A 20,725-nucleotide genomic window follows, 5' to 3' on the forward strand; every position below is an offset into this window, starting at 1 on the left:
GAAATGTGTTAGCAGATCAATAATCTGTCTTTTGCATGTTCTAAAATAGGTTCTTAGTGACTGTCAAAAGTATTATGCTGTTGACATTAAAAAAAAAAAAGGCTGATGTTTCTCTTCCATGATTTGCAAAAGAATCTTCTTGAAGCTCTTGGAAAGTTTAATGTATTCTGCATATTGAAGCTCACCTCCTCTCGAGTCAGAGGTGTTCAGTCTTTCCATTTCCCCGCTAAGGAGTACAATGATGCCACCAAGTTCAAAAGTAATTTGAAAAGCAGCCTAAACGGAGGGCTTAGCCTAACAACAGAAGAAAAGGCTGTCTTAAAAGTACAGAAGCAATAAATATGAGGACAGCAGAGGACATTAGTCTACATGTGCCTACAAATTTTTTCTGCTAAATTTTTATCATGAGGATGCTCTCGACTTCAGACAGAGGCCTACAGCCTTTCTAGAAAAAAAGATTTTAAAAACAAAGATAAATGCAAACTAAGAACAGCTTTTCTATTTGATCATTTTTTTGTTGTTTAGAAACATCTTAACATGTATGGACACAAAGCCAGAAGTGGTATTCAATCAATTAAAAGTTACTACCTTAACTCCAGAGCTCAGTTTAGGATGAGATGTTAAGAGACATTATTTTAAAAATAAACAAATTTGTTGAGCAGTGTTTTATGACATAAGCCTTCTAACAGATAGGATACAAAACAACATAATTTAAGCATCAATCCAATAAAGAAATTCTGCATTTCAGGTCATATTCTCCACAAAGAAAAGCACTGATAAATGGACAATATTTTGATTTCAAGTTGAGCTGTCTCCTAAATGTTTTTAATCCAAGTTTCTTCTGGTTTGTCTCAAACACTGAAAAAAAGACAAAATGCTGCAGCTAATAGATAATTTGTGCACACATCTAACAAGAAGACAGGTCCATCAACAATTTGTTCAGCTTAGCTGCCAGAAAGATGAGAAAAAACGTATGATTAATGCGCATTTATATAGTAATTATTTCCCCGAAAAATGAAACCAGACCACTCAATGAGTACTGAATATCTTCGCTAATAGTTGTCAAAAACTGGCATGAAATACTAACTAAGAAATAAACAAGCATGTTAATAATTTACTGCATTTCTTAAAACGTCTTGCTGCCAAGCTGACAGTTATTTCCGATGGACCACTGACCTAGTCTTGTTGGTGCATAAAGGGTTTTGTGATTCATATATAGTTCGTTACCAGCTCCAACCTAGTTAGGTTTCTGTTACAATCTGTCACCAGAACGTACGCTGTCGTCACGCTGCAGCCAGTGCATGTCTGAAAGAGGCTGTCTGCAATTTACTCAAAAATGTTGCTTTTTATCTGTATTTCCAGATTGACCAAAAAAAAAAATGAAATTCAGATATAAAACAGCTGGAAAAAATTGCATTCTAAACTGGTTATAAACATTTCCATATGATGACGAGCCGTGTGAGCATTAAACGAGCGCGCCGAAACCTAATGTGTGTGTGGTCAGCTGAAGTGTATGCCTGTGAAACAGACTAAACAGAGCAGGAGGAAGTTTGGGTACAGTCCTCCTCGCTGCACTCTAAAAATCTGACCACAAACACAAAAACGACCCCCCACCCCCTCAGACGCTGGAGGCAAAAATCAAGCAAACATGCAAAACACGGTTAAACACAGACCAGCAGACCATTTCTGTTCTGGGCACGGGCTGTGCACGTAGACAACATACAGCACTAATTGTTTTATTTTTAGCATAACTGGGCACAAGAGTTAATTACTAAACCAACTAATTTTGTCACAGACAAGTATATTTCTTAAACTCAATTCAATATAATTTGCTTTTATGGTGTTTTTACATTTAAGACGATTCTCATCCTGAACAGTCACTCCTTTCGATGGTCACATGCCGTTATAAAAACTGGGTTCAAGCAAACATCTGATTCTGAGAAACAACACGCGAGCTGCTCAATAAACAGGGACGCCTGTGGGTCAGCGAGTTAACTTTGACCAACATGCAACGAAATGTGTTAATTTTTAATCAGTTTTAACTGTGTTGGTGGTAAATGTTTATGGGATAACCAGTACAGCTGGCAGAAATACCAAACTGCTTCTGTATTAAAGGAAAAAAATATAAACAAATTTTATTTTTTGGCCTCCATGGTAAAAGATTCAGCAATGTTTACAGGTAAGGGATTGTCCTGTAACCGGAGGGTTGCCGGTTCAAGGCCACACTCCATCAGCCTCTCAGCTGTTGTGTTCTTGGGCAAGACACTTTACCTGCCTTGCCTACTGGTGGTGGTCAGAGGTGGTGCCGGTGTGATGGCAGCCTCACTTCTGTCAGCACGCCCAGGGTGAATGGATGAATGACTGATAAAGTGCTATACAAGTGCAGGACATTTAGCATTTAAAACCACCAGTGACAACAGAGAACAGTTCTAAACACCTGTAATGACTTCTGACTATTTTGATAGAAAAATCTTTTGCAAAACTTTTCGAAAGTGTTCAAAATTCAAGCGACAAAACTGTGGCTCGCACAAGAACTTTAAGAACTACGGCGAATGTCACGACAGATTCTTGAGACTGAGTGCTGTTCGCCAATTAGTAGTGAGATCCTACTGAAGAGGTGCTGCTTACAGAAAGCAGCACCAGTTACGTTACAAGTTTTAAATTATCGTATTGTGTAGAATTGTTTGAGGGGGTGTCCTGATTAACTAACCTAAACACTCCTCAAAAGGCAACTTTTGGACCTAATATGTTTAGAAACTAATGAAATCACCAATAATTAACAGAAATGTGATGGACACAATAACCAATCTGCACAGCAGCTGGCACTTTTCTTTGTGCTGGTCTGCAGAAAAAGCTGTGGCAACAAAATAAAAATAATCTAAACTAATTTACTTACAAGAAGGTCAAATCTGTTCTTTGACCAGATACAAGATTTATAAGCTTTCAAAAAAAAAAAACTTGCATAGTTACATGAGCAAAAAATAGAAAGAAACATTAATCGTAATTAAACATGTTTTAACATTAGGCCAACCTTTTCTAAACGATATAAATCAGCTTCAGATTTTTTGTGCTTTCAAAAGAAATAGACCATCAATGAGGTTATGGTAGAAATCACTTGCAGAAAACCTAATAAAATCTTTGTGGAATTTCTTACCTAATACAGGTAAATTAGCAAAGAAAACTAATATTTTGACCAGCTCCTCTGGTATTTTAGACTTTACACAAAATTAAAATGAAAGGAGAGATTGTTAGAGCAATCAACAAAGAAGGGGTGGCTTTAACAGAAAAGAAGAGAGGAATAAGAAGGTATGAAAAGAAAATGAACATGGTAATGACTGAGGTAAAGAAAGAAAGACAGCGGGAGTGAAAAGCTGCTCAAATGGACAGCTCTCTTGTCTCTTGATTGAGAAAAAAAAATGGTGAGTTGAAGCACAGAAAGACACAGAGGCCACAAAGCAAGAATGTAAACATACAGAGTGGTGTGTGGATGCACTCTCAAACTTTCCTCAGACTCAGATAAAAAAGAGCCAAGTGAAACAGAAAGTTCCCGATTGCAGAAAGAGGGAAATCAGGTAAACAGAATAGAAATAACAAAGACTAAAGCACACATTCTGTAAACTGAAATAAATTTAATGAAAGTGTTTAGGACTGGTAATCTGTTCAAAAATCTACATCAAACAGTGTTTCTTATTGTCTGATATATGGATAAGACTTCAGTGTTCTTAAATAATCCAGAAAAATAAAAGATCAACCAAACATCACTCTAATATTCATATGTTGAGGTTGACCGATGTGAAGTTTTCTACAGCCAATGTCAACACAAATCTTTAGAAATCAGGATATACAACACCATTATTTATTTCTTTATTTGGGGTGGGGTGCACTTTTCATTTTCATATACCAATAACTGTTTAACCTAAATAAAATTTATATTTTACAACCATTAGAAGAACTTCTATACTTAACCCCAAGCTTTTTTATGTTGTTGTTTTTAACTACTCACCCCACTCCCTGTTTTACCCCTAAACATTTCTGCTTCAATTGGTTGTTTCTTTAGGAGTGAAAAGGCAGCTGCTGTGAACAGTTTGAATAATATTTGACAACATCACGCCACATATTTCTGTAACACCTCAGCAAGCACATTGTCTAATACTTAAAAAGACAAAAAAAACATTGATAAAGCCTATTTTTTGTTACATCCATCCTTATCAAATCCAAAGCCAACACAACCCAGTTTAGCTCACCGCTGCATGCTGAGCTTTTATCCTGTAGAAGACAAACTGTGTACACAGTATAAGTGCATCTCTGTGCATTTATCTTCTTTTGCCAGAACACAAAACCTGCACTGACTCAATCAAACTAGCTGACACATGCGCGTGTTTCCTAACATCCAACAGTGAAGGCTGAGACAGTGGCAGCATCTCCAACAGAATGTCCAACTGGTAATTTTGTGGCTAAAACTAAGGACCTTTATCTTAATCAGCAACTTCCTGGCTTTCCCCCTTCACCACACCCACATCTTTACCAGAGTTCTTAAATATAATAATGTGAGGGACTTGCACACTAGTTGCATTAGACTAAAAAAAAAATATATATATATATAAGTGGGTTTCCTTGCCTGTCTGAATGCTAACAGAAAACCACAGGATGATTCTTCCAGTGTATTCCCAGCTCACTGGAGTCTGATGGAGGAAATGGATAGCACAGATAGACTCCTTCCTCTAAGTGTATTGTAGCTCGGAGGTGACATTTTAAGAGGAAACTGATTCAGACTCTTCATTCATATTTGAGAATCTCAAAATTGATCCAGGCCACAACAAAATCTAGGTTGTTGTTAATATCAGAGAGCAGCTATAGTTGATAAATATGAGGAATAAGCTGTAAAAATTGTATGAAAAAGACATGTGGACTCAGAAAAGGTTAAATTCTGCCAGTATGTAAGACCTCAATAATAATAATATGAAAATTCAACTTCCTCTGTGACTCAGATACTGAGTAGGTTCAACAAAGGAAAGTTAAAAAGAAACTGCTTAATCTCATAATGAGACCTAATGGTTTATCAAAAGAACCAGAAACCATGCTTCAGTTTGAGTCAGCATCACCTGTAGAGTCTTATGAATAAGTGGCCAAAGTAGCAAAATAAAAAGTTGAAGAACAAGCTTTTAAATAGATCATCTTTTGACAATGTGTTCATGAAAAGACCTACAACAAAATGAAAATGAAAGGAAAGGTTTAGGTTTGGTATCTAACAAACCGGCACTAGCGAGTCTAAAAAGATTAACTTGGAGGATAAAATAACCAGAATTTCAACTGGAAGTCTGTGTTTAACAGACAGGCTCGTGCTTAGAAAACAAATATAGTAACAAGCAGGAAAGAAGACCAAACATTTTTTTTTCAATGAGTTACATCAACCAACAACACAGGGAGATAGTTTTCCTTCAACATTACTACAGAAACTCACTTCACTCATCGATGAACTGTAAGAGCAGAGTTTCTGGTTATTCTAAATTACATTAATAACACTTTGAATGAGTCTATGAACAGCGGAAACATACAGAGGTTTCACATTCTTGAGATTCTGTCTGCAGCTCATTTAAAACCAATGCCTTTATGTATGGGAAAACAAGAAACAAACGCATAAGGGCAGATTTCTGAGCACCTTTTCATTACAGTAATAATCTACTTGTGTTTTCACAAAGAGGACAGAGAACTGAATCAAATTCAACTCAGTCAATCAGAAACTGACAAAGATTATATTAACAAGAACAACTCTGACGTACCACGAAACTCAGATAACAAAAAAACCCACAATGTTAGGTTCAAAAACTCAAGATAAGGAGTGAGTTTGGAAATCTGGCTCCTCAGTGTCTAACAACAATACTTTTCGAAGTTAAACCTAAATACGTCTGACTTGTAATCATAATTATAATATGTAAATAAAATAAAAATTAACACTATCACAAGGTGGGTATGGGTTTGGTGCCATATAATTATTTTGAAAAGTGGAGGCCATTGAAAATGAAATACCTTGTATTTATATCCTAAGAATTCCACATCAAGATAGATAGATAGATAGATATAATGTTATGTATGTAGCAACGTTAATAGACTAACAATGTTATAGCCACAGCTAATGTTTGCTAACAGGAAAGGCTCATAACTGCCTTTCTGTGTTAATCAGTTAAATTCAAAGCAGCTGTGTTTCAAAACTCGAACAGCTGAATGCGGGTTAATCACTTATATATCCCACAATGTGCGAGTTTTCATCCTAAGCAGGCGGATTACTGAGAACAGTTAGCATGCAGGCTAACGAGCTAGCGTAACTAAGCAGCGAAAAGAGGGGGTTTAAACTCGCTTACCTGTCAACCGCAGTTTCACTGGGCCATTCCTCCTAACTCCTTGGTTCGACATTCCCTTTTATATCCCACCTTGATGAAAACTGACAAAAGGGTGTCTAATTCATGTGTCGAAGTGTGAGTTTCTCAAACAGGTATCTCCCAAAACAATCCTCGGGGCTAAAAGCTAGCTCGTAGTATCACCATAGCAAATCACGCTGACTGCGCACGCAGCATAAAGATATAATCGCACCGCTGGAAGTACACTCTCCAAATAAGCCCATTTTCATTAAAAAAATAATGTTAAAAATGAATGTAGCTACATTCCCAAGTGCTGGCTGTGCCACGAGAAACTGGTATACATTAAGTGAGCACTTCGCCCTCCATCAGGACAGGCGCCTACTCCGCCTGTGCTGCTAAAACTGAAGTTGGTGGCGACTATAAAGGCGGAGCTACTCAGACCCATATCCGGTAGAGTCGTTTCAAAATAAAACCCTATGTAATTCGCAAAAAAAAACAACAAAAAACTTAAAAGTTGTGAACACAAGACAAAAAAACCCCAACAAACTTACTCTACATTTCTTTATTATGGCTATAAAAATGTATGATTATTACTGTAAACTATTATAATTTATGACCATTAAAACTAAGCAGTATTTTGTAGCTACTTTCATTATTAAAATAAATAAAAATATTTCTTCATTAAAAAAAAAAATCACATTCTTATGTTCTGCAAGAATAAGATTTTTTTCCCTTACAAAATAGTGCATACAATGCAAAATAAATCTTACAATTACTTTATGAGTACAGTTATGTTTGTGTTTTCTTTAAACACATTTTACAGTATATAATAATAATAATAATACACAATTAAAACACTGAAAATGGATTAGTTTTTTATAAAAGGCTTATAAATATTACATCTCAAAACCAACATGTGGGCGAAATGAATGAATATAGCACCACCTAGTGGTGAAATAGACAAACTCCTCTTCTGTTTCTCACAGACTTCCCTTTTTTATTCATTGAAGAATGTTCCCTTGTTTTAAACATATTAATGTCAGAAAAAAAACCAATAAATCTGAATATGAATGAATAAAAATTTATTTACAAAAATTTCTATAAAACCTTTTCTTTTGTACTGTTATGTACAATGTTGAAAAGAGAATTGTGTTTTGTTAAAAAGAGAAGTAAACAATTTAAAACTGGAAAGTGCTTTGGTCCTCAGGAAGCTGGAAGGCGTAAGAGTCTGCGCCGGCCTCAGGAAGCCCAAACTCACCATCTTCACTCTACAAGACAAAAGAGACGAGACAAGAAACACTGAGGATTATGCAAGTCACGGCCTGCTTTGTGGCTGGTCTCATCGACATGAGATAAGATACATTCTGCTGATGACGACGTGCTTTATATACTGGAAAAAAAAGAGTAGGAAGTCAGTTTTCACTTCACACACTTCAATATACTGCAATTTAGACTCATCAAATAAAACGCTTGAGAAATGTAAAATTTAATTTGAACTAAATGTAAGACAAGTAAGATTAAAGACATTGTTCAGTCCATCTAAAACTCAAAGTGAAAACGTGTAAAAAAAAAAAATTGCGTGAAGGCTTATAATAAAAATGTGTAATTTCATTTAAAAATGTGATAAATGTAGTTCTATGTTGAAATACCTCTGGAAATAATTCTACTGGTTACAAACTTAAATTATTGTTTGGTAAATCACTGCAATCTTGCTAACTATCAGAGCTGTAGAAATTATTTTACAGAGAGAACAAAGTTTCTTAAACAGCACATCTTATAATAAAATGTTTCATTTTTCTAAACTCTGTCAAATCAACTCAGCTTCAGCTGAACGCGATCACACAAACAAGAAGAAATAAATCTGTTTGACTACAGCCTGAGTCATAGAAATGGCACAAAGGGTTTTTAATAATTTTATGAGTTGCCCATTTTTTAATTTTAATTATGTGAGATTAAGTAAATTTACATATTTTGAAAATAAAAAATGCAACAATTATCAGTAACCGAGAAAGCCAATAAACTGTAAAACAAATCCACACAACCGAAAATGTGAATTTCAAGTCTCATACAATTAAAAAAATGTGTATAACGGTTTTAAATAAGTCATTGTTTTGTACTTTTCTTTTAACCATAACTCAAAAATGTCCAGTCGATTGGAGAAACAAAACTGATCTATTGTGTTTGTGTGAGAAAAAAAGTACCTTTTCAGAGAAGAATCTGTCGATAATGTTGTGGGAGGACTTGTAGACGGCTTCATTTTCGTGGGTCTGTAGTGCTTCGATCTTGTCCAAACCACCCAACTCTTCAATCATTAGACACAGCTTCTCAGCCTCACCAGTGCTTTGTGACATCTGTACCAAAAATAAAAATATGTAAGGTTGGTATGTTTTAATAACTACTTGCCAGCTGTGGCTAAACTGGTTGTAGAGGTAGGAATACAAACATGAAGGTAATTACTTTTATTTAAATGTCTTAAATAACTTTGTCCTCATTTTTTACACATAAACCAAATGCTGCAAATCAAAAACATCCCATAGACAGCAACACAAGGAAAACAGCAGCTAAAACCCAAACCACCCTGACAGGAACGAACACAGTCGGAAGCAGCCGGCTTCATACCTGTAAAATGTTGTAGACTGCATCCAGGATGACCAGGATCATCTTGCTGTCTTTGACTGTCAGTAGATTGAGCAGAGGCTCCAGGACATTGCAGTGGACGAGGTAGGCCACCTGTTCCACCGATCCACCACTGGTGTAATTGGTGACAGCCCACACTGCTTCCTTCTGGGTCTTGTAATCTCCCTAAACAAACAAAAGTCATTGGATTTTAGGCAAATAAAGACAATGGATACTGAAAAAAAAGAAACACCAGAAGCTTCAGAAGAAGAAAAAGACAAAGATGGAGCTAGCATTATCTTAAATATTAGTTTTTTGTGTTTTTTTTAACAACATCCCAACTAATAAGATCAAAAGACCTAAATATGCTCAAACTATCCTATTCTACTGGAAAACATTTTAATCATTCTCAGGATAACAGAAACATCCACTTGATAGCTACTATTTCAAAGCTGTGACAAGTGTGACTTTAAATCAGTGCACGTGTTGCTTTTCACTGTAGCACTGATTTCTGACATAAAATAATGTTTCTTTTTAAACCCACTGTTAATAACCTGCTGTGTTGTTCTACGTTCTGACCTGCTGAAGGAGCTCGACCAGGATGGGTATCAGGCCTGCGTCGATAACTTCCTGAATCTGGCTGTCTTTGCCGGCAGTGATGTTGGACACCGTCCAGGCTGCTTCCTTCTGGATGTTGGACTTGTGGTGGCGCAGCAGAGCGGGGAATATCGCCAGGGCACCCGCGCTGAGCACAAACTGGGTTTGTTCATCTGTTCCCGTCACTATGTTGCCCACTGACCTCAGAACAGGAGTCTGGGAGGAAGAGAGTAAGCTGATTATCTGAGCATTTGAAACTCAAATCACCGTGCCTGAATGAGCAAAAAGAAATGACCTCTGCAAGCATGTCAGGAGCTCCAATAAATGTCCGAAACAGTTGTTGGTATTCAAGTAAAAATACACTGAATGTACATTTATTATCACAGTTTCAGTTTAATCCTTTATAAACAAAAATGATTTGTAAAGAGCCTCAAACACAAAGATAGCCATCAGATGTAAGGAACGTCTGCAAATATCTGTTTTTCTGTGATCAACCCAGCGCCACGTACCACAATGGAAAGCTCCCCACAGGCCAGAAGCTGTACAAGCTGAGGGACCAGGCCAGCGTGCACCACCACCTCTATCCTCTCATTGGAGCCGTCGGTCAGATAAGACAGGGCCCAGCAGGTGTCGGCCAGAACCTCCTTGTCATTGTGATGCAGGAGGTGCACCAGGGCAGGAAGCAGCTGCTGCACCGCCACCAAGGGAGGGGGGGGATTCTTATGGCGACACAGGTTGGACAGCGTCCAGGCGACATTGCGCACAAAGCCAGGCTGTTAAAGAGGGTGTGATGTTTTAGTGCAAAGCTATAACTATAGTGGCATCAAAAATAACAGTGTTAGAAATAATGCAAGCAGTAATATGTGAGAGACGCTTACAGGAAATAGAGACAGGTCGGGGGATTTCACCAAGGCTAAAAGAGGCTGATGGCCACCATGTTTGATTACCAAGTCTCTACAGTTAGGTCCATCACCTATACAAATATAATAACATAATTATTATGATTACTTTCTATCAGCATACATTAACAGATTAAATAAGTACACAGAAACTGTGTAAACATGTGGATTAAAAGACCTCAATAAGAACTAAGACCAAAGAACTGGAAACATTAAGCTGTGTTGAACCTTTCACAGCAGAACAAGTTGTTTTCACTTCATCACCTCAGACAAAACAGACATTTTGATTTTACTTTATCTAAAGAATTGTAAAACGTCCAAATTATGTGAGACTGAAGGCTTATGAGAATAAAGCAGGTATTTGTTTGAGACTTTAGAGAGCTACTGTGCTTAAAGATTAGGTTTGTTGTTTTGTGCTGTTTTCTGCAAACTACCAAAATGCTTCCTGTTCTCTTAGTTACAAGGCATATGCAGTGCATACTATATGTAAATGTAATATATATTCCAGTTGGTACACAAGTCCACAATCCTCCCTATTTTGCAATCTTTCTAGACCCAATTTTGGAGTGTTTCCATTAGCTAGAAGACATTTCACACAGAGTTTCCTTGTTTGCCTAAACAAAAAGCCTTGAGTCATTGTTTTGCATTAACAGATGGAAATGAATAAAAAAAGGATGCTGGGTTTTATCAGGCCACAGTACCTGCAATGTTACCCAGGGCCCAAATTGACTGCTCGTTGATGTGCAGGTGGGGTGACGCCACCAGCCTGATGAAGGCTGGAATGCCTCCTCCCTCTACAACGGCATTCGTCTGCTCGGAGGTGCCGGAAGCAATGTTAGTGAGAGCCCAAGCTGCCTCGAACTGGATGGGAGGGAATTCAAACACCCCTAAAAAACTAACAAACTTAGGGATGAGGCCGGCAGCAATGATGCTGTCAATAGGTGGCTGCTTTTCCTTGGAGAGAAGCTTTCTGGAAATCAAGAATAAAGAGGGGAAAAAAAAACAATAAAAATGCTGAAATAAAAGTGATCCCAAAAGCTTTAAATAAGGAGAGAATAAACATACAATGCAAATATTCCTGAAGTAATAACAAGAAGAGGTTAGAAGTTGTGTCTAATGAATGAGGGAACAATAAGAATTATTAACTCAACAAAATAAAAGCATAAGTTTTGTTCAGTTGTATTTGGAAACACTGTCTGGAAATCACAGGGGCGTGGCTGACGGTGTGCAACCTGTGGTCTAAAGTAAACAAGTCGTTCACTTTGTGTCAGCTTAGAAGTCAACAATACTACCATACAGCATTACTACATTATACCAGAAGAATGTCCATGTTAAAGAAAAAATCAAATGACATTACCTGGCTGCCTGCGTTGCTTGAAGTTGAAGCTCTAGATTCTGACTGTTTACACCTTCTGTGATTTCCTCCAAAGACCAGTTCTGAGATGTTTTTGGAAACAGAAACCAAAAAAAGGAGTCACTGCAAAGGAAACGTCACACCGGGAGCAGGTAAAAATAATGTCTGTGAAAGTCCGCCACACCTTTGTGACTTGGAGACACACTGCAAGGCACATCCCTCACAACAGTGGTGAAACATCCAGTTATTATTATTATTATAGATGTCCTTTGGTTAGGGCTTGCAGAAAATAAGTCGAGTTGGTAAGACGGCTGTTGTATATAATTTACAGACAAACACATGAGAACCAGACTTAGTTGTATTTATTTTATGGTGTTTTAGCTTCAGTTTTTTTTTAAGCAGCTGTTGAATGTGATTTCTGATCCTTGATGAGTTGTAAACAGATGCAAGATTCTTGGCCATTGATTTTGACTTGGAGAACAGCATGAGCATTTATTTTAAGCTTTCAGTATTAGTGTGTTGAAGAGTTCAACGGAGTACCGTCAGCATAAACATGGAAATTAGAGTTTGATGCTCATTGGTAAAGATTGTTGCTGTATAACAATAAACAAATGATCCCTGAGAAACACCTTTGTATGCATGAAGGAAACTAAAAGTGACGCCTTCCACTTTTCCCACACACAGATCTGTTGGAGACGGTTTTCAGCTTTTAGTGAAGTGAATAAAAGGAGCCGCTTGTTGACAAGAGCCTCAATAAAATCCTTTATTACCTTAAAGGCTGGTGTAGTTTTGTTGCGTGCTCCTTTACAACCACATTAAAAGTTAAATTATGAGTATTTAGATAACCCTTTAGTAATTCAGAGACTCTGGTACTATAGTTAAGTTGACTGGAGCTCTCACGGAGCCGAACCAGTACCGGTGCGTTTGGATCTTTCTCCTGCAGAGGGGACGCGGGCTCGTCCACGAGGCTGCCAAAGTTCCTCTTCTTCAGGATCTGATCGTCTTTCTTCGCCTTCCTCAGCTCGACGCTGAACTCCGCTCTCCTACGCCTCAGCTCCTGAAACACGGCCACACTCGTTGTTCACACCCGGCATTGTCGTTTCGCGTGTCCCGGGTTCGACTTCTGAACAAACGACGGGGACCTTACGCTGGCATCCTTCCCTTTGTTTTTGAACTGGTGGAGACGGTCCCCGCTGTCGTTGTCGCCTGACATTCCCCTGGCCGTTCAGTAAACCACCACCGGCTCCTCTCGACGACACAGAACCTGCTGAGAGAAACGAGAGAAAGCGTCAACGGTCGCACCAACGTTCCTCCCGTTTGGAACGCGTTAGCTTCGCTAGCTGAACTCGTTTCTTTAACGAAAACGGGTAACCCGACTCCATGTCAGAGCACGAGGAAGCGCACGAAACCTGTCCGCTGAAACAAAGCGTACACACGTTTGTTCCTAAACAAAAACAAAAGCAAAACGGGTTTCAGAAAGGTATTAGGCAACAGAACATGTGCATGGCGCTTACCGAGTTCTTGAAAAAAAACTGAAATACACTGTAAGTGACGTCATCAACAGCGACAGCTTTTTTTTCAAACTAATGATTGGCCAGATTTACAATAAGCCCCGCCCCTTATTGCCCTCGATTTAAAGAAAACGTACAAATAACTCAGCTTTTTTTATTTTTAAATTAGCCGCTCATGTCATTGTCGAATAAAAAAGAACAATCGTCGCATAATATTGTGTTACTATCGTAAACATACCCCCGGACAATAAGAACGACACGTACCGGGTTGGTTTTTTTATGTAATAAAAAGAAATACCATTGTATCGCCACGTATTGACCCAGTGGCCTAATGGATAAGGCATCAGCCTCCGGAGCTGGGGATTGTGGGTTCGAGTCCCATCTGGGTCGTTAATGTTTGCCTTTTTAGGACATCAAAGATGATCCGGGAGGACAAACAAGTCTTGAAATATTACAATATATCTTGCATAAACGTAGCTTCAGAGAGATTTTATTAAATCATATTTTCAATGTGGCCTTCCAATACAACACCTAAAATTAAAAACATATACATTAACTTCAGTAATTCACTTAAAATCATCATTTACAGCTATATGACTCATTATTGGCATTCTTTTCATTTTAAATGTTTGTTATATATATTTACTCCTGCTATTTAAACAAAAGGAAAAAAAACATTTGATTAATGGACACTTGGCATAAAAATTACTGTGCTAATTATTAATAAAACAAACAAAAACTCAAGTCATGAGAGTATATTAAATAAAATAAGGTCCAGCTTTATGTTAGTCTTTCAAAACCTTTATAGTTCACTAAATGATGGCTATGAATGGCTCATACGTTTAGTGCCCCAAACAATAAATAGTTTAGACATTTTTACAAAAAAAAAAAAGGTAATTTATTCTGAAAACTTCCACAAAATTTTGACGCCAACTTGATTATTGCAATGTCGTTCTGAGGTTCTCATTTTCTACCACCAGAGGGCAGTTAAGACTCAATCTCATTTGAAATTTGCATTGTTATTACAAAAAATTATTTAAAAAAACAAGCTCTGTATATTCTGAATATTTCTGTTTCGTTTTATAAAAAATTAAAAAATACTTACTCAACAAATAAGCATACGTCCCGATACTGTCAGAGCTGTGGGGTGAATGAAAGGAGTGGAGGGAAAGTGTTTATTTCTGACTTCAGGACGTCCCACCATCTCATCCCATCCTCTCCCCGAGTAGTCCTATAAAAATCCCAGGAATCCCAACTCTGCTGCAAACCGTGCAGACCGAGCATCCAGGATGATGACAGGGATTACTCTGCCTCTTTTGTTTCTGGTGTTTCCTCTCCACAGCACAGAGGAGCATGTTGTTAATGGTAAGTGGGCTTTTTTGTTGTTTTGGGGGGTTTCTTTTCCGTACGCAGGTGTGGTGTTTGTGAAATATGGGCAATCTGTCGGACATTCAGGCAAAATAAAAGGTGATTTCCATTTTTGTTTTATTTCATATAAGAAAACATATCTTACTGAAACACTCTAATCTGATAAGATAACATGTTTTTGTATATAAAATGAAAAAATATTGTGTTTTTTGTGACACTCCAAAACTTCTGTTAAGTCGCCAAACTCTTTAAAAAAAACATTTTCACCATATTTCATAAGCTAAGAAGAAATGCATGATATTGCCTTCATTTTGACATAAGAATGGCTAAACCAGCTGCCAGCTGGCTCAGTGGCTCATTGTGGACGGCCAAGTTAAGGACAGGCAGACAAAAATGCAGACTGAAAAATAAGGCTCAAATGAACGGTCACAACAAGTCGGATCTTTGAAATTCTTGAACCGTGAGTGGCAGAGGACACTTGCTGGTCAAGCCTGTGGATTTTCATGTTTCTACAGTGTTTTATTCAAAGGATATGACAAGCTGAAAAGACCCTCCACTCCCAGTTTTGCAGCAGATATTTTGAGCTAAAATATAAGTGAAGTCTGTGGGAGTTTGGGTGTGCTCTCTCTCTCTCTGTAGTCTGGGGGGTTTTGAGAGGGAAAAAAAAAACAAGTCCTGAAGCTGTGAGAGATATGCTGGGTGAAAGAAAACAAAAATGTCTACATTTTGATGTATAAGTTGTAACATATCCCCCCAAAACAGTTTGTTCTTTATGTCATATAATGTACCTCTATCAAAAGTAATTGCACACTATTACCAATCGGGCTGCAAATTTTGTCACATAATTTGCATGTTTTATTTCAAAACTGTGTGACGAGATACAGGACAACCTTTTTTTTAATGGAATGTGATAACGGTGCCTCAATGCTTCTGCACTGACACCTTTAACTATTGCTGCTGACTGCAGGAACAGGACTGTGTCTGTTTTGTGTAACTGGAGTGCTGTCTGCTTTATTTACAGAGCTGTACACTCTTATAGAAAAGGGTCAGGGCAGCTTTGCGGATCCTGCCGTGACCAATCAGACCAGGCTGGTGGTTAAAGAGCCCTCGCTGCCCATCAATGAGCTCCTGGAGAAAAGCAGCAAGACCAGTGAGTCCAAACTCAACTTCCACCCTCTGCCCTCTTCCGTGTGGCCGAAGCACACCAACCTGGCCCCCATCCTTCGCCACCACAACAAGAGGAAAAAGGGCCACAAGAGTGACCGCTTGATGGAGCACAACATCGAGAAAAGCATGGGGGAAGCTGTCGGTCTGCTCCCTAAAACCCAGCTGACCGGAGCTGCGAGTGCCACCACCAACCGCACGGCCCAGAAAGTCACCCAGGACCCCCAGACTCCCATCGGCCCACCTCAGCAGGCCGAGACTGAGGGACACCCCAACTCCAAGCCCAGGGCTCCGGCTCAGACGCAGACCCAGTCTCAGCCCCAGCAGACAGCTGCTTCCACGCACAGGGACCCCTCCAACCGGAGGCAGGACCCCGAAGAGAACCGGCCAGGGAAGTCCAGCCTCTATCAGGCTGGAGTCAGCGTGGCGGCCTGGAACAACAGTCGCCCACCGGTCTTCCTCAACCGCCGCTCCGCCAGCCTGCTCTACCAGTTTGACATCCTGAGGCGAGGTGGGGGAGCGATGTCTTAATTCAGACTTCTTCACAGATCTAATACCAGAATTATTTTGGAACATCCAGTAAAACAGTTCAACTTTGATATTTCAGATCATGGTATTTATTAAGAATTTGGTGATTTTAGTTGAAAATGTCTGCAACTGTTTGACAATTTATAAGCATCTCACAGTCACATCCACAGAAAAATGTACTAATAGGAGTATTTAAAAGCAATGTTAATTGTGTTTCTCGCTCGTCCTGTCTGCAGAGTCTGACTACACACACGATGCTTTCTGCATGAGCGAGTGCAGGAAGGAGAAGGACGAGAGGGAATATTACTGCTACAGTGAGTTTGGTATGTAACACAAAGACAGACTCCATCCATTAAATGTACACAAACAGACATGGGGCACCGAAAAAGACTCCGATTTTCAGTCAGTTTTGGAAATGCTGATTTGATCATGCAGGTCTTATCAACTGACAATCCTTGAAGACTATTTTAATTTTTACTGTTCACAATGAACAAAGTCACAGCTATTAATAATACTAATACTAATGATAACTAAAAACATCTCTTACATTTTAAAAAGAGTCATCTGAGAGCAAAGAAACCACAATATCTAGGAGTAAAATATCACTAAACGTCTGTTAACGATACATTTAACAGTGAGAACAACTTGGTGAGGCTTACACAGATCTGTGATGATTGTTGTGCATAAAAGCGAACATTAACATTAAATTAAATTCATAGCATTCCTTCAACAAATGCATATCACCCGCCAGAGTTTTAAACATTAAGCACAATCTCACGCGAGCTCTCACGACACGTGTCGCCCTCAGAGTATGCGTTGAGGATGACTCTCAACTACTTCCACACTAAAGTTTAGCTCAATATCTGTGAAAAGTTATAGCCACGTATGTGTCTGCTAAGGTGGCTTAACAGTGGCGGCCATATTGAATGTGACTGACCCCAAAGGTTGTAGAAGTACATTCTTTAAAGTCTGTCTAGCTGTTCATGAGATATTTTGCTAACAGACAGGCAGCGTAGATTCTGACAGTAAACGGCAAAGTTTTAAGCTTTAAGTTTTAAGTTATATTACACAACTCGCGATGCTTGGAATATGTGTTGTGAATGATCCTCAGCTACTACCACACTGAATTTCAGCTCAGTATCTGTAAAACGGACAGAGTTATGGTGGTTTGATTTGGGCTAATGTCGACGTACATCCAGTGATTATTTTCTGAAAGGTTCGTTAAAAGCTGTCCAGGGGTTCATGAGATATTTCACTAACAGACAGTCAGAGTTGTTTAATAGTTAATGCAATCCAATGCGCTAAAATAAAGTTTTTTAAAAAGTGGATGGTTTTGCAATGCTAAATTAAGCAATTTAAGAGATATTTTTTTAAGTAAATTAATTCATTTTCTAAAATATGACATAATCTGGAAGTGCTTTTTAAAAATTTAAGGATTTAAAATATAATAAGCAGAGTTTCTTTCTCTCTCCTTCTGAACCAGTCGTCAACGGGATCGTCCACGACATCGACATTTTGCGTAAGGGAGTGCGGCTGATAACGCTGATGGTGAGCAGCGACGGCTTCTACAAGATGAGCCGTCTGTACGTGACCCCAGAGACCTTCTTCTTTAAGGTTCGCCTCCTGGTCTTGGACACCTACAAGTGCAGCAAGCCCTGCCCTGATATCAAACTTGGTAAGGTTTGTGAAAAGGCTTCCCAAAAGCCAAGAAATCTGTCTTCAAGCTAACTGGGGGAAAAAAAGTTGTTGTTTTTTTGTGAAGGACTCTACTTATGAAAGCACAAAGGAATTTAAATGCATTTTAACAAATTTTCTTTCAAAGTTGTTGCAGATGTCTCAATCCCTTCTCAGTTTTGTTACAGGGTGTCTTTAACTCTTCTCAATTTCATTATGGGTGCCTCAAACCCTTCTTAGTTTTGTTGCAGGTGTCTCAAACTCCTCTCAATTTTGTCTCTGGTCTCTCAACCCCTTCTTAGTTTTGTTGCCAGTGTCTCAAACGTCTCTCAATTTTTTCTCTGGTCTCTCAACCACTTCCCAATCTTGTTGCAGGTGTCTCAAACCCTTTTCAATTTTGTTGCGAGTGTCTCAAACTCTTCTCAATGTTGTTGTAGGCGTTTCAAACCCTTCTAAATTTTGACACGAGTGTCTCGAAACCCTCCAAGTTTTGTCTTGTCTTCTAGTCTAGTCTTCTAGATTTTGACACCTGCATGAGAGCGCTCCTCTGACAGAAAACATCCGAGGTTACAGCTCTAAAAGTCCAGGTCTAAAATCCACACATATGATGTTAATTTAAAATAAATAAGTCCCCAACCAGTCTCCAACTGTTGCAGCCCAGTGAGATACTACCCTTAAGTGGAAACTTGTATGACAAGTTCACAACTCGGAGGCGTGTGGGAATATTCATTTTCTCGTGTTTAGTGAAAACACAAAAAAACTGCTCAGCGTTGCATTTTCTCAACCTGCCCTCTGCTTGTTCCCAAGGAGCCCGATACATCGTCATGGGTCAGATCTACCACCGGAGGCGCCACCTTCCCAGTGACCTCCTGAACCTGCTGGGTGGCAAGCTGAAGCCGGGAGACGGCCTCCTGCGAAGCAACAACTACGTCAAGCGGTTCAACAAACGGAGACACCAGAAAGCTCTGGAGGCCACCCACTCCAGATGTAGATGAACCAGGGATGAGACTGTCGCCCCCTGCTGCGGGGGAAGAGACTTTGCAGCTGATGTTAATGGATCTTCACTAACCCCACAGTATTGGTCAAGACAGTGGACATGTTGCAGGAGGACGTGGATGTGTCCTCATATAGGACTGCTGCCATGTATCATAGCATTGACTCATCTTTTATTCCTCATGTTCCCAAAGTACTGAGCGGTGGCCTTTTTGCTACAAGTGGGGCTCCAACTACAAATCTTTTCACTGAACATATTGACACCTCCCGACCTCTGAGTTAAAACGTTGTCACACTGACCTAATTTTAAAATGGATCCGTGGCTTGTCTGGAGAAAATGGTGTTTGACAAAATGTGTATCAAGCATGGCTGAGAGAACTTGTTTCCGTTGTGATCGTGTGCGAATCTTTATGACTCCAAACACCCACACGAAGAGTATCATAATTCCAAACACATGCAGTGAAATGCTAAATGGCACTGCATGCTGGTTTGTCTGAAATGGACATTGCATATAATGGACATATGATGGACAGATGATTACAGTCACAACCTAATTGGACCCCTTTTTTGTGGGTTTTAAGCAATTATTAAAAAATTGCACGTAGATGCACAAAAAATACTGGTTTATATAACAAAATTACAAAACTCAAGAATATCAAAACATTGAAATTTAAACATACGCAGCACCAATAAAACCTGTTTTTATTATTATTATCTTTTTTCATTACTGTTTTTCATTTGGACACGACTGTCCTCTGGCATCTATCGAGTGGTCCTGCAGCACCCTCTGCACCCTCACTTCTCACAGCCTTGTTTTCAAGGCCGTGAGAAAAACTTTTTTTTTCCAAAACTTTTTTTTTCCATCATATTTAAACTTACAGTCTCATATGTGAAATATAATCGGTTTCCGGTTGTTTCTATAGCACCGAATATTTTTCAAAAATCTTGAAAAGATTTTGGATATATTTATATATTTTCATTTTTAAGTTGATTAGTCAACAACTCATCTAAAACATCCTCATTAAAAAAAACAACAACATCGTATTGCAATAAAACTTAAGTGTACAGTTTGGTGAATGTTGTTACTTCGGGTGATAATGGCAAACAGCAAAAGCACAATTAGGAAGGAAATACCAAGCAGCTACAAATCACAGATGAGGATAGAGGGGAGTCGTGAGAAAAAAGACATTTAGAGGGAGCAGAGGAGCTTTGAGAGTTCTGCTTTTTCTCTAACTTTAATTACAGATGAAACGTGTGTCAAATATCCAAAAGGAGCCTTGCTGAATGTAGGTGGAGAGCTGAACTGAGCCATGAATCTGATCCTTTATTCACCTGGACAATGAAAGGCGTACTTACGTTGCGGCTTATTTAAAAGTTGGCTCTGCTGCTTTTCTTTTTTTTTTTAATTTTTCTTTTTTGCTTGTACCAATAACTTCGTGGGAAAACCAGTGCTTAGAAGGCATATTTGAGACATGTAGGCAGGGTTAGAAAAGCATAGAGACAGAGGCAAATAAAAATTTTTAAAAAAGGATTCTGAGAAATAAGGGAGGTAACTGAACCAGCGTTTGGGTTTGATGGGATTGTCTGAACTTGTGCTTCTTTTGAGAGGGGAAGAAATTGCACTGAGCTCTTTTATTGCTTAACTAAAGATGATATGAATTAAAA

General features: G+C 38.8%; 3 protein-coding genes and 1 non-coding gene across 5 annotated transcripts in view; 2 read left to right on the top strand and 2 right to left on the bottom strand.

Annotated features, from left to right (window-relative positions):
* The window catches only part of LOC108247228 (E3 ubiquitin-protein ligase SMURF2), a 42,504-nt gene extending 35,740 nt beyond the window's left edge, over positions 1–6,764 (bottom strand). The window contains exon 1 of the mRNA XM_017435191.3: positions 6,360–6,764. Coding sequence (XP_017290680.1) covers positions 6,360–6,411 — 52 coding nt within the window. The 5' untranslated portion in view covers positions 6,412–6,764. The remainder of the gene's footprint in view (positions 1–6,359) is intronic.
* A 657-nt stretch (positions 6,765–7,421) lies between these two features.
* Positions 7,422–13,356, bottom strand: LOC108247200 (importin subunit alpha-1). Of its 2 annotated transcripts, XM_017435145.3 has the most exons (11): positions 13,337–13,356; positions 12,970–13,089; positions 12,739–12,879; positions 11,826–11,905; positions 11,170–11,438; positions 10,448–10,542; positions 10,079–10,342; positions 9,552–9,785; positions 8,976–9,158; positions 8,558–8,707; positions 7,422–7,624 (listed from the first exon to the last, which is right to left on the bottom strand). In XM_017435145.3, the coding sequence occupies exons 2-11, from the start codon at positions 13,033–13,035 to the stop codon at positions 7,535–7,537; spliced, it is 1,572 nt and encodes a 523-aa protein (XP_017290634.1). In that variant the 5' UTR covers positions 13,036–13,089; positions 13,337–13,356; the 3' UTR covers positions 7,422–7,534. The 2 variants fall into 2 exon arrangements, with proteins under 2 accessions (XP_017290634.1, XP_017290635.1); XM_017435146.3 differs by lacking the exons at positions 12,970–13,089; positions 13,337–13,356 and adding an exon at positions 12,007–12,133 and having other exon boundaries at positions 12,739–12,877.
* Positions 13,357–13,650: 294 nt separating this feature from the next.
* trnar-ccg lies at positions 13,651–13,723 on the top strand. The gene has a single exon. It is a non-coding gene; the product is annotated as a tRNA-Arg (tRNA).
* Positions 13,724–14,562: 839 nt separating this feature from the next.
* Positions 14,563–20,725, top strand: LOC108247205. The gene is made up of 5 exons (XM_017435153.3): positions 14,563–14,698; positions 15,723–16,376; positions 16,630–16,716; positions 17,877–18,068; positions 18,875–20,725. The coding sequence occupies exons 1-5, from the start codon at positions 14,623–14,625 to the stop codon at positions 19,060–19,062; spliced, it is 1,197 nt and encodes a 398-aa protein (XP_017290642.1). The 5' UTR covers positions 14,563–14,622; the 3' UTR covers positions 19,063–20,725.

The sequence above is a fragment of the Kryptolebias marmoratus genome, linkage group LG3 (genome assembly GCF_001649575.2).
Source record: "Kryptolebias marmoratus isolate JLee-2015 linkage group LG3, ASM164957v2, whole genome shotgun sequence".
Lineage (NCBI taxonomy): Eukaryota > Metazoa > Chordata > Actinopteri > Cyprinodontiformes > Rivulidae > Kryptolebias > Kryptolebias marmoratus.